Below are 17058 nucleotides of genomic sequence, written 5' to 3'. Positions count from 1 at the left end.
CACCAAAAGCCCAGTCAGAACACCTTATGTGCTCAGAGCTAGCAATGCCCTCATCTCATTCAGGAGAAGACTTTCCTGAAGTCAGCCCAGAAGCTTGAGCACATAAAGCCTGGGATGGGAAAGGACTGTTCTTCTCATTCCCAGCTTAAATTTGCTCACTCTTAGTTCACTTCCATTTGTCCCTGCATGATACTATCCTTGGATTTTCAGAGCTCTCCTTCTAAGAGAAGAACAAATCAATCCTCTGTTCTCATTCTACATTAATTTAGCCTTCAACTCCACTTTAAAAGGTATCAGCTCATCTTCAGCCAATCCTTATGAATTACTTTCCTGCGATGCTCTTTCTACTTATAGTTATTTTCCTCTTAAAGGAGAAAAACTGAGATTCAAAGTCAAAGATCTGAGCATTAATCAAGCTTATCTCACACGAGACAGAGTCAGATCCACAGCATGTTACAATACCTATTTTTTCACAACTTGTGTCCCTTAGAGTAGCTCCTGTTCCCCTAGAAAAGCACTCCAGTGTTCACTGTAACTGTGTGGGGATGCTATAGGACATGTCACCTCCAGACTGACAGTTGCTCCAAACACATGGGGACGTGAAAATGTTGTCATTGGCTTAGTGACTGTCTGGATTGCTCTGTCCCCTTTAGCTAAGCAGCCTCACCAAGGGGTGAGTTTGGATCAGGGAGGGTCTCCCTTTTGCAGCAGAGCTGGAGTTGGAGCTGAAGCTGGAGCTGGAGAAGCTGAAGCTTCCTCCACTTCCACAGGCAGTGCTGCAGGTGGATCACCATGACCTGCAGCCAGGCAGAAGATCCAGCTACAGTGATATCTGCCTCCTCCTGTGGTGGCAACAAAACACCACAGGATTTAGAAAAACCCACATGAGGTTCTGACTGTGCTGAAACCTGAGGGACCATGGCCAGGGCTTCTGTCTGACTCAGTGACACACTTCACTCTGGGTACAGTGCCCATGTGATGGTCTGGGCTCACCACTTCTGCTTCTTGCTCTGTGGTCCAACCACAGCCCTTCATCAGGGAGTCAGACAAGAGAGAAAGACCCTGTTTTGGAGAGTGTATTTCCTACAGTGTTTCAAACAGGCCTGGGGAGAAGTCTGGACTATATACTGAAATTATCCCTCTTTGAGGCACCGACCTGGAAAATAAATAATGGTGGCCTGTCCAAATTGAATTTATGGAGCTTTAACAATGCTGACCCATGAATTTTGATAAATATACTTCTACTATTAATAAAGGCACTCAGCTGCTCAACCATTGAGGGAGGTATAAAAGCTTTCTGGATGAGCAGCTGCAATGCACATTTTGCTGTATTGCTTTCCATAAATCCATAGCTGGGATCCTCCTGGCCATGTACAAAGGTCTCTGGAGAGCACAGAGCTGGCACAGTCAGCTCCCCTGTCTCTGTTTGGTCCCAGTACAAGGAGTGAAAATGTGGTGCTGGCTGAAAACCTTATGTTTTAGCTATCTCCAGATAGATCCTCACTGAGTTGTGTCTACCCAGCAGCTCATTTCTGACTTGAAGTCACCATGACAGGGGATCTGGGAAGGAAGAGCATAATGAAAAACTGTGTCCCAGGAATGTGAACCAAAGATCTGTTGGAGTTGCATGCTTTGGATTTTGACAGAAAAGTCAGATGATGCTCCCTCACTGCAGGAGGCTGGTGAAAGGATATATTTGATGTAGTCCATGGAGCTTTGCTATGTGCAGCTCTCAGTGTTACTCACAAATGGAAAAATAGAAGGTCAATCCTTTCAGTGTGGATAAAGAAGGTCACACAGGTAGGGAAATGATCTAAAACAGAGGAGGTTGAACTTAAACTGGCTATTATAGCTCAGGAAAAAGATGCTGGAGTCCTTGCTGATGGTTCACTAAAATTTTAGCCTTGATGTGCAGCAAAAAAAAAAAAAAGCCAACAAAATGTGGTGATGTCATCAGGAAGGGCTTGGCCTCACAGAACAAGAAAGAGGGCATCTCTTGCATGCTGTGTTACAGCTTGGTGCACCCACATCTGTGCAGTTCTGGCCCCTGATCATAGGTTCATAGAATAGTTTGGGCTGGAAGGGACCCTTAAAGGTCATCTAGTCCACCCCCTCTGCCGTGGGCAGGGACACCTTCCACTAGACCAGGTTGCTCAGAGCCCCATCCAGCCCAGTACTGAATGTTTCCAGGGATGGGACAGCCACAACTCTCTGAGCAACCTGTGCCAGTGTTTTACCACCCTCATTGTAAAAGCCTTCTTCCTTAAATCTAATCCAAATCAAACCTCTTTTATTTTAAAACCATCACCTCTTGCCCTACCACAACAGGTTGTAGGAGCATAGTGGACTTAGAGCCCTGAGCAGAGCAACTGAGATGATCCAGGGATGGGGCAGCACAGTGTGAGGGGGTCCTGGGGAGGCTGGGATTTTTCCCTGAGGAAGGGGGGACAAAAAGGGCCAGCTCTGCACAGTCATAAAATGAACGTGGACCTGGTGCACATCAGGTGCTGCATGACTGGATGGAGGCCATTGATCAGCCTGGTAGGTTGGTTCAAAATGGATGAAAAGGACTTTACATGGGCCAGGTGGGAGAATGAACTTCTGGAACTCGCTGCCACAGGAGGCTGTGGAAACAAATAGGATCAGCAGGTTTATAAAAGGTATAGCAAATTCATGAGCAGCTGCAGGTCAACTGACAGATGCTGAAGGCAACAGGCAGGAATGTTGGCTGGAATTGCTGTTACTGCTGCTGTGGGAGCTTGAGGAGCACAACCAAAGCTGGCTAGGGGCCTGTGCCCTCCCCAGATGGCACCTCCTGTAGCTGAAAACAACACAAAAACAACACTGGGAGAGAGGAACCACGGATGTTACCATTGCCTGTGATCTCAGTTCCATCCTTAAGCAAATTCAGATCTTCCCAGGTGGTTGCTGTGTGGTAGGAAGATAGGGCAACCAGCAGGAAGAGAAGTTTTGCATTTCTATTCAATTTCCATCTTTGTAGTGAAAATCTAATCAATGCTTATTTTCTGTCTTCTACTGCTCTTCCTTCTCCCACTGGCAAAACAGCTGGTGGAGGAGGTGGGAGGATCCTGGAAAGTTTGAATTAAAGTATATTTCAATCATTCCTTATTTTCAGACTGCTTGCCTAAAAAAAATCCCCTTCACCTCAAAAATTGATTGAAGCCACCTCCAAACATCCAGTATCTGTGGGAAAAGGTGGAGGGGAAGGGGGTCATGGAAAATGAGATCATGGGGTCTCTTATCAAGGTAGAAACAGGAAGCCAAGGAACTATAAACCAGTCAACTTCAAGTCACAAAAAAACCAGTGGGACATTTAATCAAAGAAAGAAATGAGTAATAAGCATGGCCATCTCCAAGAATGAATCATTTCAGATGAGTGTGTTTTCCTTCTGTGGCAGACTCTAGTCCTTGGTTTAACATTATCATTCACTGTTCTTTCATCAATAACTTGTAGTGGAGAATGTGCTTATTAAATTCTCAGATGTTCCTGAGCTGGAGGGACTGAAAGCAGCCCAAAGCACTGGCTGAAAATTCAGATTGATCCAGACAAATCAGAGAGATCAGTTCAGTAGGGAAATTCTGACATTTAGGAAAGAGTGACTGTCCAGACACACAGCAAACAAGCAGAAGATCTATTGGCTGCACCACTTGTGAGTTATTCTATTGCCATATTGAATTCCAATAGGGGATGTACAAACAAGAACAGTTTGTAAAACACGTGATGTTTTCCCTCCTCGTTCCAGCAAGAGGACCTCTCAACTGGTCTCCTAAGATCAGCTTCCAGTAAGGAATTAATTCTCTATGTTCCCGCTGCTTCTTTGCTGAATTTTGATCTAGCATTTTCTGTAAATCATAGATAATTCCTGGTGGACTCCCCTAGGATGCATGACATCCTCCAGAAGTATGTGTTTCTGTGTCCCTTTCCAGGACATTCTCTCTAGGGCCATGACTATTCATCCAATGCTAATAAGAGCAGGATCCAACCTATGTGGTCAATGCTGTTTGCAGCCCCTCAAGAGACTGATGGAAGTGTTTTGATCAGGTGAGTCATAAGCACCAAACTCATTTCCTGATGTCATTTTAGCTCCTTATTTTAATAAAAATGGGGTTTCTGAGATGCCACTTGCCTTGGTGACATCATATAACAAAACACTGTGCTGTTCTAGGGATATCTTTGCACCACAGGTACTTTATCCATCCAAAATAAATAGTAATGAGAGCCAAGAAAGGGCTCCAGAGAGTGGAGGCATCAAAGCAGGCTTTTCTCTCACCTGGAGATGTCCATCTCCCATCTTGCCCTGAAGCTGCCTGGTGTGACTCTGCCTCCTGAGTGCTGCCATGGCCTGGATCAGGGGCCTTTGTCCCCAAATTCCACCTCATCAATGTCACCCGAGGGCATTTTGGGCTGCTGCTGCTGTGGCAATGCAGTGGTTGCCTCCACATCTCCCATCAGCACTGGAGCTGCAGCAATGCCAGCTGCAAAATCACCCTGGGCCAGCACTAGGGTGAATATTGGACCTGCCCTGCTCCAGGGCACAGCTGCTGAGGTGCCAGCAGGTCCTGAGGCAGCTGGGCAGGAATACCAGCTCAGGGAGAGCCCAGCTGTGTCTGTCCCGTGGGGTGGGCTGTGTCCTGGGGCACACAACGCCACGGCCACCAAAGGATGCCCAGGGAAGGGAGCCCCTGTGCCTGAGCCAGGAGGGGCACTCAGCACTGGACATGGGCTGCTGGGGAGGGTCCTGGACCCCTCCAAGCTGGCTCCAGAGTCCCCAGTGCACTCAGGACCTCGGGCTGGCTGGAAACCCATCCCATCAGACCTGCTTCTCCCTGCTCCACCCCTGCAGGCAGGACCAAGGCTTGCCCCTCGCACACTCTGCCTGGCCCCGATAAAGCACCACGGCTGGAGGTCCCCATCTTGTGGCAGCAGGGACAAATGGCTGGGAAATCACGAGATCAGAGGTTCTTTGGCCAAAAACAGAACTCTGGGAAAGTGCTGCAGGGCCAGGGCACTGCCCACTGCCACCCCATGTGTCCTGCCCGAGGGCACAGCACGGCTTGGGAGCACTTGGAAGTGAAACCCAATTTAGGGACAAAGTGTCACCCTCCACATACACACCACCCCCATGTTGCTCTTACACCTTGCCTCTGGCACCCACCACACTCGGGACCATGAGGGTTTGGAGGTGCCTGAGTCTGTGCTGGACTTGGTGCTGGCTCTTCCCAGTGCTTTACACACCAGCCCACAGTGCCTCGCACACCTCTGTGCCCTGAGCCCCCAGCATACCCCCGCTCTCTCCAGGATCCCCAGGGAGCAGAGGCTCTCTGTGGAGCACAGTTGTGCCCACAGCTCTGTCTGGGTAACGTTGGCTGGAAGGGTGGAACCTGCTCCAACACCTGCTCCGTGCAAAGGTGGATCAGGTTGGCCAGCGATGCCCTGACCAGCTCTCTCCTCCTTCCTCACCGTGCCCAGGGGCAGTGGGCACATGGTGTGATGGTGCTCTGCAGGTGAAACCCCAGGGGCTGGAGGGCCTCTCTCTCTCCTTGGAGTCTTTCCTGTCTCTGTGCATTCACTGACAGTGACTGGAGGCCATGGGGCTGGGGCAAGTGTCCATCCTTGCAAGTGCCAGGGATCAAAGGGGCCCGTGGCAAGATGAACCTGTGAACCATGGGGCTTCCTTGGACCTTCCCCCCTTCACCAAGCACCTCCCAGCCTTGGCAGGGACAGGGCAGCCTTACTCAGCACCTGGCAGGTTGTAGCCCCCCCAGACTATCTGCTGCTCCATCTCCACCACACCCACAGCTGGAGGAGAGCCCACGCTCTCCTTTATCAGCCCCCCACGGCTGCCCTGCTGTGGGCTGTGATAAGGGCTGGGGGCTGTGCAGACACCAACACCACAACACCCCACACCCCTCTGCTGCCTGGGCTCCTTTCCCTGCCCTGACACCCCCCAACACTGCTGGATCTGGAGCTGGGCCCCATCTGCTCCCCCTGTGGTTCTGCAGCACTCCCCTAAAGCGACACCCCAGCAATGCAGCATTAGGTGGAGACAGAAGAAGTCCTACACCACTGCAGAGTTCTGGGTGCTGGGGGTGCACAGAGAGATGTCCTGGGGTGCCCTCACTGTGCCACCACACAGAGGGGCAGAGGTGCAGGGAGCCCCTGTACCCCACCGTCTCCCACGAGCATTTCCAGAAGGAGATGCTCTGTGACAATTCGCCCTGAACAAGGGGTGCATGGGGCTGGTGGGGACCCCAGCGTGGAGCCCTGGTGGGACAGCCTGGACAGGTTGGGGCTGCAGGAAGCCCGTGATCCTCTGTGAGTCTTTCCCCTCCGCTGGTGCCTGGAAATGCTCTGCTTGCTCCCCGAGCCCCAGGGCTGGCAGAGCAGCGTCTCCCTGTTGGGCAACCACCCCCCAAACACTGCTGAACCAGTGCCCATTTCCTCCATGCGCCCACCTGGCGGGGGGACCCCCAGTTCAGATCCCCGAAGCAGATCCCTCCTGCTCCCTCCCCGCAGGCAGCAAACAGAGCAGGACACCAGAGCTGGAGCACAAATGCAAGAGATTTTATTTCAGAACATTTGACTGCTCGCTGTTGGAGGGCTGGTGGTGCCCCTTGGGTCCAGCTCCAGCCACGGTACACGTCTTAACGGTACTTGGCAGTCAGGACGGTTCCCACGGCGCACAGGAACTTGTCCAGGGAAGCGTGGACCTCCGGGGTCAGGAGAGCGGGGTTGTGGCTGGCCACCACCACCAGGAAGCACTGGCCCAGCAGCTGAAAGGCAAAAGGAGATGGTGAGCAAGGGGGTGAGGCGAGGGGGTGGCCAAGGGGTGCAGGAGGGGAGCGGGGCTGGTCGCCCCTTCCCAGACGCTCACTTTGAAGTTGACGGGGTCCACGCGGAGTTTTTGGGCGTGGAGGTCACTGAGCTTGGAGAGGGCACCGGCGATGTCATCGACGTGGTTGGCAGCTTCGACCAGGGCAGCCGCCACCTTCTTGCCATGACCCTTGACCTGAGCAGAGCCCTTTCCCAGGTCGAAGTGGGGGAAGTAGGTCTTGGTCTGGGGGTAAGTGGCGAACATCCTGCGGAACAGACGGATTCAGGGACAGGTGAGACAGGGACAGAGACATAGGGCAGAGACAGCTGCGGATGGGGAGAGAATGGGGGCAGAGGGGAGGGACTCGGGGACGGAGACGAGAGGAGAGAGGGTCCCGCCAGGAACGGACACGTACCTCTCCAGGGTCTCGGCGCCATATTCTTCGGCGTGGCCGCCGATTTTGGCGAAGACGCCCTTCACGTTGCTCTTGTCGGCACTGGACAGCACCATGATGTCACCCTCGCCCTGGCAGCCCCCAGCACGGGTGTCCCCGCTGGCGGCCGCCGCCCTTATATGCGGTGCTGGGGCCCCGCCCGCCCCCGCGTCCCGCCCCGCCCTGGCCCCGTCCCGGGGCGCTGGACCCCGGCCAGGAGCGGCCGCCGCCCGACCCCCCCGCCCGCTCCACCGGCACCGGCACCGGCGGGGGGGCTGTGCCCCGGCACCCCCGGGCCGGGCCAGGGGAGGGTCGGGGCTTGTTTCAGCGCAGGCAGTGGTTTGCCCCTCTGGCGCAAGCTGACAGTAGGGTTAGGCTTAGGGTTAGGATGAGCTTTAGGTTCAGGTAGAGGGTTCGGGCTGGCTTGGGCTGAGGTCAGGTCTGCACTGGCACCGGCGGAGGAGCTGCCCCGTGTCCCCTCCCAGCGCGGAGCGGGGCACGGGCTGAGGAGCCCCGGGCACAGCCTGCATGGGTTCTGGCCAGGCGGCGGGGACAGGAGCGTGGGGGAGTCTGTGCCCCACAGACTGAGCCCAACATCCCCGACCCCCACTCACGGCCCCGTGGGCCCCTGCACGTACAGACTGGGCCATCCAGCAGAGCTTCCACACACGTGTGAGCTGCCCTGGTACATGCGATGCCCCTACACACACTGCCGTCTGACACATCCTTGCACACACCTGTGCCGTCCCTATACACCATACACTAGACACTAGACTCGTCCCCCATCATCCAACACAGCCCCTGAGCACGCAGCTGCCCTGCTGCACCCCTCTCGTTCCCTCAGTGCCCCTGAACCCCTGTACCCCACAGTGTGTGCCCTCTTCAGCCCCTGCTCCTCGAACCACTGTCCCACCCCTTTGCACACAGACCCCGGAGCTCCCCTGCCCCAGCCCTCTCTCCTGCTCACAGCCTGTGCTGGTGCCAGTGCTGTGGGGACTGGGGGACTCCTGGGAAGGGGGGACACCTGGCAGAGCCCACGGGGATCGGCACTGCTGCCGGTGCTGTGGGAATGAAGACACTCTGGGCCACGGTGGTTTATGGCCAGCCCCGTGTGCCCCAAATGATGAAGGCGAGGAGGGTAACAAGGGCAAGGTAGATGAGGATGGTGAGGAAGACGAGGAGGGTGAAGGGGCTTGTGGAGCTTCCAGCAGGTTCGGGAGCTGGCACAGTCCAGCAGGGGACAGTTCACGCCCGTGTTTCCTCCTCTGCCGACGGTTCTTATCGTTTGTGTTTGGGGGAGATTAGCTCGGTCTGGCACCAATTCAGCGTGGGGAGGGAGTGGGGAGGGACTGGGGAGGGACGAGGGGGGGCTGATCTTCTGGGAAACAGCGGCGGGACAGCCTGTGTGCATCGGGGGGAAGCTGCCAAGGCAGCAGAACACTTGAGACCGGTGGCACAAGAATAAATGGGTGTAAACGCACATGAGCACAGTGGGATGTAGACTGGGATGTGTCTGAGGATGGAGGAAAAGCGCTGTGGGTTCACCTGTAGGAGCAGGGACCAGCGTGGCTGGGGACTGTCAGCCCTGTTTGTGTGCAGGCAGGGTCCCTGCACACCCCATACCTGCCTTCTGCCTGTACTTGGACACCCCAGGCACCCCTCTCCTGCAGGACCTCATCTCCCTCCTCCGGTGTCACAGCACAAAGCAAACCCAGGGCTAGTTTAGTGTCTCACAGCCCATCAACCGTGATCAGGGATTTTTTTAAATTCAGGTTCCAAAGCCTTGAAACCAGCGTCCCTGTGCTGGACTGCAGCTCTGCACACCCCACTCCAAGCCTGCCCATGTCCCAGGGGAGGTGCAGACACCTGAGATGGGTGCAGGGGCTCTTCCCTGGCAGCCAGCTGGGATTTGTGGCTCAGGGGCTTTGTGCTTAATGATCTGTGGTGGATTTTTTTTACTCCCATGAATTCTCTGATTGCTTTTGGAGCTCATGCAAGCAACTTAGCTCCCACAGCATCCCTAATAAAGTCCTAAACAGCTAGCTGTCTTGATAGATGGAGACAGGCAGGATTTATCCTCCCTCCCCACCCCGAGAATCCTTCAAAGGGACGCAAGAGCCAAATTTGTCCTGGCACAGCCTTTCCCCTGCTCCCTGGAGGGGTGAAGGCACAGACAGTGCCAGGCTGAACTACAGTCCAGGGGTCCTGCTGTCGGCTGCATCCCATGCTGGGGAGGGGTGGAAGCAGGTAGGACGCCGAGGGACACCCAGGGAGCCCGTGGCCAGTGCTGCCCTTCCTGTACCACAGCTGGTCTCACTGGTAGCCCCCTCCCCCCGGCAGGAGCACTGCCACTCTCCAGCCCACCCCAGCCCTCGGCCCCGGCACAGACGGACTCAGAGCTGCGGCAAAAGAGTCTTTATTGGCGGCACACGGGCACAGGTGGCAGCTCATCTGTACTTCTCAGCCAGCACGGAGGCCACGGCCGACATGAACTTGTCGACGGCAGAGTGGATCTGGGGGGTGTAGTCCTTCCCCAGGTGCACGGCCAGCACCACCTGGAGGCACTGCGCCAGCAGCTGCGAGGAAAAACGGGGCTAAGAACCGCTGCTACAGCCCCAGGGCCCCTTCCCAGTCCCTGTCCCCCATCCCCTGTCCCCCAGTCTCCATCCCCCATCCCCTGTCCCCCAGTCTCCATCCCCCATCCCCTGTCCCCCATCCTGATCCCTGTCCACTGTCCCTCATCCTCTGTTTCCTGTCCCTATCCCCCACCCTGATCCCCATCAGCCACCTCCTCTCCCCCATCCTCTATCCCCCATCCCCATCCCCCATCCCTCGTCCCCCGTCCCCCATCCTGATCCCAATCTTCCATCCCCTGTCCCCCATTCCCCATCCCCATCCCTGTCCCCCACCCCTGCCCCCTGTCCCCGCCTGCCTTGAAGTTGACGGGGTCCACACGCAGGTTGTAGGCGTGCAGGTTGCTGAGCTCAGACAGAGCCTGGCTCAGGTTGTCCAGGTTCTTGACGGCGGTGCCCAGGGCAGCCACCACCTTCTTGCCATGGCCACGGATCTGGTCAGAGCCATGGTGCAGGTCGAAGTGGGGGAAGTAGGTCTTGGTCGAGGGGTAGGCGGCGAACATCCTGGGGGAGCGGGACAGTCAGTGGGGCTCGCCCAGCCGGACCCCCCACACCGGCCCCTCCGTGGGGCTCCCACCCACTCATCCCCTTTGCCCAGAGGGTCCCCAAGCCTGCACCTCTCCAGGGTCTCGGCTCCAACATCCTCCTGGTGGCCGGACACCTTCTCCCAGACCTGCTGGACCAGCTTCTTGTCCTCGGCAGTCAGCATGGCGGCGGTTGGAGTAGGCAGGGGTTGGTGGCAGCAGCACCCCTGGGGACGCCCTCTTATAGCTGCCTGCACCCCTGCCTGGCCTTATCTTATCACACCGAGGGGCGGGGGCACGGCTGGCCCAGGGAGTGGCTGTGGCTCTGCCTTGGGGGCCCCGGCTGCCTTGGGGGGCCCAGCCCTAAGGAGGCCCCTGGGGGGCTCGGCTACCCTGCCCTGCCCCACTGTACCAGCCCCACACCAGGCTGGGGGCAGCACCTTGCCAGGCTGCCCCATGGGGATGTCCCGTGGGTGTCACAGCCTTGTCTGCCCCAGCCAGAATGTCCTCAAGCCTCCTGTTGTGACCCACCAGTCCCCCTGGATGGGCCAGGGCCCTGCCTGGCTCTGTGGGTGTTGGGGTGAGTCCCACAAGTGTCCCTGGTCCTATGTCCTCCAGGCTCCGGCACATCCAGCCCCTCTCTGCCCCAAGGGACCCCATGGCCTCTGAGTATGAGCCATGGGTCATGCTGGGGGTCTGCCATGAGAAACACCATCCCTCCAGCAGCCTGGAGACACCTGGGCAGGGAAGGGGATGTGCCTGAGGATGGAGGGTAAGTGCTGTGACCCAGAGTCTGTCCTGCGATGCTTGTCAGGCCTGGGCTCCTTCCCTTCTTCCCACCATGACATGTGCTCCTGCCTCTCCCCATAAACACTGGGACATCTGGTAAGGGTACATGGTGGTTGGTCATACAACCATAGAATTATGGAATAATAGAATCATTCAGGTTGGAAAATCCCTCTATTAAGTCCAACCATTAACCCAGCACTGCCAAGGCCAACACTAAACCATGTCCCCAGGTGCCACACCTACGCACCTTCTAAATCCCTCCAGGGATAGTGGCTTCATTACTGCCCTGGGCAGCCTGTTCCAGGGCTTGACAACCCTTTCCACTAAGCAATTTTTCCTAATATCCAACCTAAACCTCCCCTAGTGCAACTTGAGGCCATCTCCTCTGACTGCCACATCCTTCTCTCAGCCTCTGGGACACACCAGATGCTGACCTACCACCTAAGTCGTGGATTTAAACCTGCAGGTTAGCCAAGACCCACAGATGCAGAATGTTTTAAAAGCTGCTGTGGCACACTGAGTGACAGGTTTAGAGCCATTTGGTGGCCTGAGAGCTTCTGCACCACCTTTTTCCCCCTTTTCCAAATGCAGTCCCTAAATTCCATGAATGAGACAAGAATCACTGCTTGCAGTGCCAGCTCAGGCTGTCTAGCAGAGCAGGCTTAAGGCTTTGCACCCACCTTTTCATGTCAGAAGTCCTCTGAGACAGGAGCTCCCGTGGCTCTGTGCTTTAGATTTTCGGCCAAACTGGCCCTGGTAACAGGCTGATGTTCCAGATTTTTCTGAGCAGCATTTGCACAGAATCAAGGCTGTCTCTGCTTTTCACTCTGCCCCCACCCAGGGAATAATTGATTTTAGGCTAGTGGGAGGGGAGACAACCAGATGAGCCCAACTAAACAAAAAGGTATTTCATACCATATAACCCCATGCTCAGCAATAAAAGGGAAAAGAGAGGGTTTAAGGGAGTTTTAGGGGAGTTAACCTTCTTTTTTGCTCAGGAACTGGTTGGACATGAGTTTACCCACGAAATGAAGTGATTGCCTTTGCATCAACTGTTTTGTTTTGTTTTCTTCTCTCTTCTTCCACTTATTCTTCACTTATTAAACAATAATTTCTGTTTGTTTGATCTCGACCCCCAATTTTTCTTGCTTTTATTCTTCCTTTCTTCTCCTCATCCAATTGAAGGGGGGCAGTGAGTGAGTGAGTGACTGTGTAGTGCTTGGCTGCCTGCTGGGGTTAACCCATAACAGGTATGTATGGAGAATCCCTCATCTTCCCAAATTTCAAATCCATGTAAAATTCCCCATGTTAAAATCAGAGATGTCAAGCTGAGGGGATGGTCCCTTTAGCAAACCTGTCTAGCAGGTGTTCATGAAGCACATTAGATACCATGTCCATACCCCATGGACAGAGGCATGAGAAGACAATGCCCAGCATCACAACACATGGCAATGCAGGTTTTGTTCCCAACAGGCTGGGATGGGTTTTGGATACGTCTAACAGAAAGCCTGGGCCTATTCCATATCCTAGCAGGGCAAAAGACTCTTTCCTGGTCAGCCTGTAAACAGTCTGTGGTGGATATACCTTGGTGAGCAGCAGCAGCCACAGGGCTGTAGCCTGTTCTGGGCACCTGCTCAATGGTGTGTTGTTCCCGCTGAATATTACATTGTTGTTCCCGCTGAATATTACATTATTCCCACTGAATTTGTACATCTTAGCACATGAATTGGTATATTAATTCATGGGTATGTGAATTAGTACATGAATTTACAAAGCTTACTCTTTCCCCCTCCATTTCAGAACACCCCTGCCTGCACAGTCAGGTGCAGGTGGCACACACGGAGATAAAAGCACAGAGACCATTGCTCACAATTGAATTATTTATTGGGTTTTGCAGATGACCAAACCCCCCTGCAGAGGGGATTTGAGAGGGCTGCCTAGGAAGGGGAGATTCCCCAGAGCCTGGGATATGCCTCCCTCACCCTCTGTGGAGGCCATTTATCTGTACTTCTCAGTCAGGACAGAGGAAACACTGGACAGGAACTTGTCCCATGCAGCATGAACTTCTGGGGTGAAGTCACTGGGATAGCGGGCAGCCACGGAGCACAGGATACAGTGGGAAAGCAGCTGTAGGGAAAACCAGGATTAAATCCATCATAATCAGTATCAGATGTTAGTCTAGGGGTCTGCAATGGAGTTTGGGCCCAGCATGCTCTGGGATGACAACTACATGTCTCAACCAAAAGGGCAAAAGGCACTGCTTGCTCCCACTCCCTCTTCCAATTGTCCCTTCCTTCCTCACCAAAGGGAAATGCAACAAAGTGGAAATGTTTAGAATTTATTAAGACTTTGTTCAAGGTGATGTAGATTGATGTGTGAGGGGGATTCATGAATTACAGCAAAGGCAGCAGAGACTCGAGTCTGTCTAACACAAACCACAGGAGCCCCCTGAGCAGTTCTTTGCCTGCACTAGGCCAGATCTTTCACTAAAAGATCCAATCAGGTTAAAAATCAGGTGGGCAACACGCTGTGCAGTGCAGTCAGGGATCAAGCTGCCGTTGGCCCAACTGTGGTCTCTAATTCCGGGATGGCAGTTTCCCCCCCTGGCAGTGTCCGTGCTCCCTCACCTTGAAGTTCACGGGGTCCACGCGGAGGACGTAAGCGTGCAGCTCGCTGAGCTTGGCCAAAGCTCCTCGAATGTCATCAACGTGCTTCACGGCTTCCCCCACGGCGTTCATGACCTTGGAGCCGTGGCCACGAAGCTGAGCCGAGCCTTGGCTGAGGTCGAAGTGAGGGAAGTAGGTTTTCGTCTGGGGGTAGCTGGAGAAAAGCCTGGAGGAGGACACGAGAATGAGGTTCAGCAGTAGAAGTGGCATCCGTGAGGTGGTAAAAACCCTGAGCGAGCGCAGTGTAAACCTTCAGCTCCTTCAGTGGTGGAACAGAGCTTTGGGGGTTTGAAATTTGCGTTGGGAAGGTCTTTCTGCTCTTAAAGCTCTCCTGCAGCACATGCAGATTGGACAGCAGGCTCATCTGTGCGTACTTGAGAAGAATTAAATAATCTAAAACCTGATGTATTTATGCTTTTGTTTGTTTTTAATAAATAGCCCCAAATTGTACCAAATTTCCTCTCATACACTATAACCCAGTTTCCAGGACCTTCAAACTAAAATGAGCTGAACAAACCAGTATCAGTGTGAGTGATACTCAGAGTCCTGGAAGGAGAATCACAATACTTTATAGTGAGCTGTAAATAAAATTTAAATAACATGGAATAAGATAAGAATTTCTGAACAATTTCCAGACTATTATCTCTTTTTTGCCAGCATGCTTAATTGGTATGAATCTTGGATTACTGTGTGGTGCTGCATGCAGGGCATCCAGTTGTCTTTTTTTCCTAAGGGTTTTTTTACTTATCAACTGGAACAATGAGATCTGAGTATTCAGTGAATTTAGTGGATAGCTATTATTTTAGAAATAGTAAGAGAAAGTGCATCATTTGTACAATAAACCACTTCAAGTTCATCCCCTAACAGGGATAATGCTGTTTCAGGACACTGAGTATAAATGACTTTGAATTCCTTCCCAGCGCTCCTGGCTATGAATTCTTCTGAATTGCTATAAAGAGGAAAAAAAAGCCTATTGAATTGTTTAGAAAATAGTGGCTTGCCATGAGATTTTTGAAGCATTTAGTAGCCCAGATATAATTCCTGATGATTACATTGCAAACAACACAACTCCCCACCAACTCTCAGCGGTCCCAGCCTGCTCTCGCTCACCCAAGTTCTCCCTGGGATGCATCCCAACAGTGATGCCCTGTGAGGGACTCTCTCTGGGGGAGTGCTGGGGCCTTACCTCTCCAGTGATTCTGCCCCGATGGCATCGGCTTGGGTGGCCACCTTGGCCCAGATGGTGACCACGGCGGCTTTCTCGGCTTGGGTCAGCGTCATCGTGCGGGAGGTGCCGGCTCTGTCCCTCGCAGTGACCGCTCGGAGCAGGTTTGGGCTCCCCACCCCGGCAGCCCTGGTTATAAAGGGGAAGGGGAGAGCGGACCTTGGTGCCTGTCCACACTCATTGGTCACTCCAGAGCCCTCCCATGGAGCGGGAGACACTTATCTCCCCGAGGAGCAATGGCCATTTCGGCCAGGGTCAGCGCACTGCCCTCCTCTCCCGCCGGCCTTATCAGCTTCTTGCTTCGTTAACAAAACAGCTGTGTGGCCCAAAGAAATTGTCTGGACACATATTGATACATGGACAGAGAGATAATGCTGGGAAATTCCATTGATGAAGCGTTAGGACACGTCTTTAAGCTGAGGAGCATATGGGCTTCAAGCATACTAAGGAGCTTGGAGAGGAATCTGCATTTCCTCCTTTGGTTCACAAGTGTGAACACAAGACTCTGGGCCTTTCTGGGCCATATAATACAATTCCAGTATATGTGGCTGCCCTGTGCCACAATTTTTCACATGAAATGATTCCTAGGTGGTGGTAGAGGCAGGCTGGGAGATGTGTGGTATAGTTCAGAGGGTCAGTGAAACAGTGATTTTGTGAGAATAAGTAGAGATTTTGCTACTTTCTTCATCACTGCCAGGACTTCACTTTGCCAGCCTCTTACAGAGAATTAGAGACCTACTCTGCAATTGATATGGATTATAACAGCAGTGGTAGTAATGTTTCCTATGGATAAGAGAGTTGGTGAAATTGAGTATGGTCCTAAAAAAAAGTGTGTGTTGAGGAAGACCAGTCAGACTTTTTGTTTTCATCACTAAATGCCTCCTGTTGCATGTCTTTAATTTCTAACTGTGTGATTCTGCTGTTCCTTACCCTTGGTACTGTAAAATAGCCCTCAGCACCACAGCCAGTGCTGGACATGCACAGGAGTGCCTGGTCCCATAATAAATGGTTGGTAGCATCAGAACACAGGCACACTGGATGGGTGAAGGACCAAACAAGCAAAAAGAAGACCAGCACAAGCCTGTAATCACAGATAAGTGGGCAAAGTGTCAAAGAAATACCCTACTGGAGATGGTCGCTGCTGAACTTCTGGGCTTGAATATCCTGCCAGCACATGAAGCAGAGGTAAATCTCTCTGCCATGCTGATAAGCTGCAGCAGTGTCACAAGTCACCCCTGAGCATTGGCAGCCCTGTTGGCTGGTGCAGTCAGAGGGGTCAGACGGTGTGCTCTGCCCAAACAGTCCTGCACACTTGAGCAGAGAAGGTTGGTCTGTCTCAGCCAGATTCCTCACCAAGATGTGTCTGTGTTTCACAGCAGTGGTGCCCCACTGCTCCAGAGGGTGATCCCCAGCTAGGGGAAAACCCTTCTAGGGATCTATTGGTCCTTGGATCATGTGTGGATTGCAGTATGTCCAGCCTGTACCAAAGTATGGGTGTCACACCTGGAGCATGCAGCAGCCTTGGAGCCTCTCCTGGGAGCCATGGTATGGCCATGCTGTGCTGCTGGGCAGGTGCTGGGTTTGGGGTGGGAGCCATGTGTGTTGTGTGTGTGGCAGGAGTTTCTTCTTTGCTGTCACGTGGTGATAGGTCTCTCTTCTCTGGGCAGACTCCATAGCCAGGAGGAGTTGATCCATACACTACAAACCCTGCTTTTCCTGGGAGTGTGGCTCTTCCACTGCATCCTGGAATCGGCTGGGAATGAACCAGTGGTACCAGAAAAGTGGTAGGGATGGGGTCAGACAGCAACTTCTGTATCCTCTGGTGTCCCCCGTGCCCTGGGGCAAGTGGCACTTGCAGAAGGACTCTTACCCACACCTTGTAGTCTGTGCTGGGCTCTGAATTTAAGCCTCTCTGCATGCCACCTGCCACATGAATCAGGAGAAACCCTGGA

The 17058-nt window shown here is 53.5% G+C and overlaps 3 protein-coding genes across 3 annotated transcripts; all 3 read right to left on the bottom strand.

Moving 5' to 3' along the window:
- Positions 1-6565: 6565 nt before the first annotated feature.
- Positions 6566-7416, bottom strand: LOC127468817 (hemoglobin subunit alpha-A). The gene is made up of 3 exons (XM_051782451.1): positions 7252-7416; positions 6897-7101; positions 6566-6795 (listed from the first exon to the last, which is right to left on the bottom strand). The coding sequence occupies exons 1-3, from the start codon at positions 7344-7346 to the stop codon at positions 6667-6669; spliced, it is 429 nt and encodes a 142-aa protein (XP_051638411.1). The 5' UTR covers positions 7347-7416; the 3' UTR covers positions 6566-6666.
- A 2253-nt stretch (positions 7417-9669) lies between these two features.
- On the bottom strand, positions 9670-10678 carry LOC127468831 (hemoglobin subunit alpha-D). Its single transcript, XM_051782477.1, has 3 exons — positions 10520-10678; positions 10202-10406; positions 9670-9845 (listed from the first exon to the last, which is right to left on the bottom strand). Exons 1-3 carry the CDS (start codon positions 10609-10611, stop codon positions 9717-9719), a joined length of 426 nt encoding a protein of 141 aa, XP_051638437.1. The 5' UTR covers positions 10612-10678; the 3' UTR covers positions 9670-9716.
- A 2465-nt stretch (positions 10679-13143) lies between these two features.
- LOC127468824 (hemoglobin subunit pi) lies at positions 13144-16062 on the bottom strand. The gene is made up of 3 exons (XM_051782464.1): positions 15068-16062; positions 13843-14047; positions 13144-13342 (listed from the first exon to the last, which is right to left on the bottom strand). Exons 1-3 carry the CDS (start codon positions 15160-15162, stop codon positions 13214-13216), a joined length of 429 nt encoding a protein of 142 aa, XP_051638424.1. The 5' UTR covers positions 15163-16062; the 3' UTR covers positions 13144-13213.
- Between the last annotated feature and the right edge of the window lie 996 nt (positions 16063-17058).

This window comes from Manacus candei, unplaced genomic scaffold, assembly GCF_025592945.1.
Source record: "Manacus candei isolate 608988 ecotype Guabito, Panama unplaced genomic scaffold, ASM2559294v1 h1tg000002l, whole genome shotgun sequence".
NCBI classification, from domain to species: Eukaryota; Metazoa; Chordata; class Aves; order Passeriformes; family Pipridae; genus Manacus; species Manacus candei.
The sequence above is the reverse complement of the archived record's forward strand: the minus strand, read 5'-3'. Positions and strand labels throughout refer to the sequence as shown.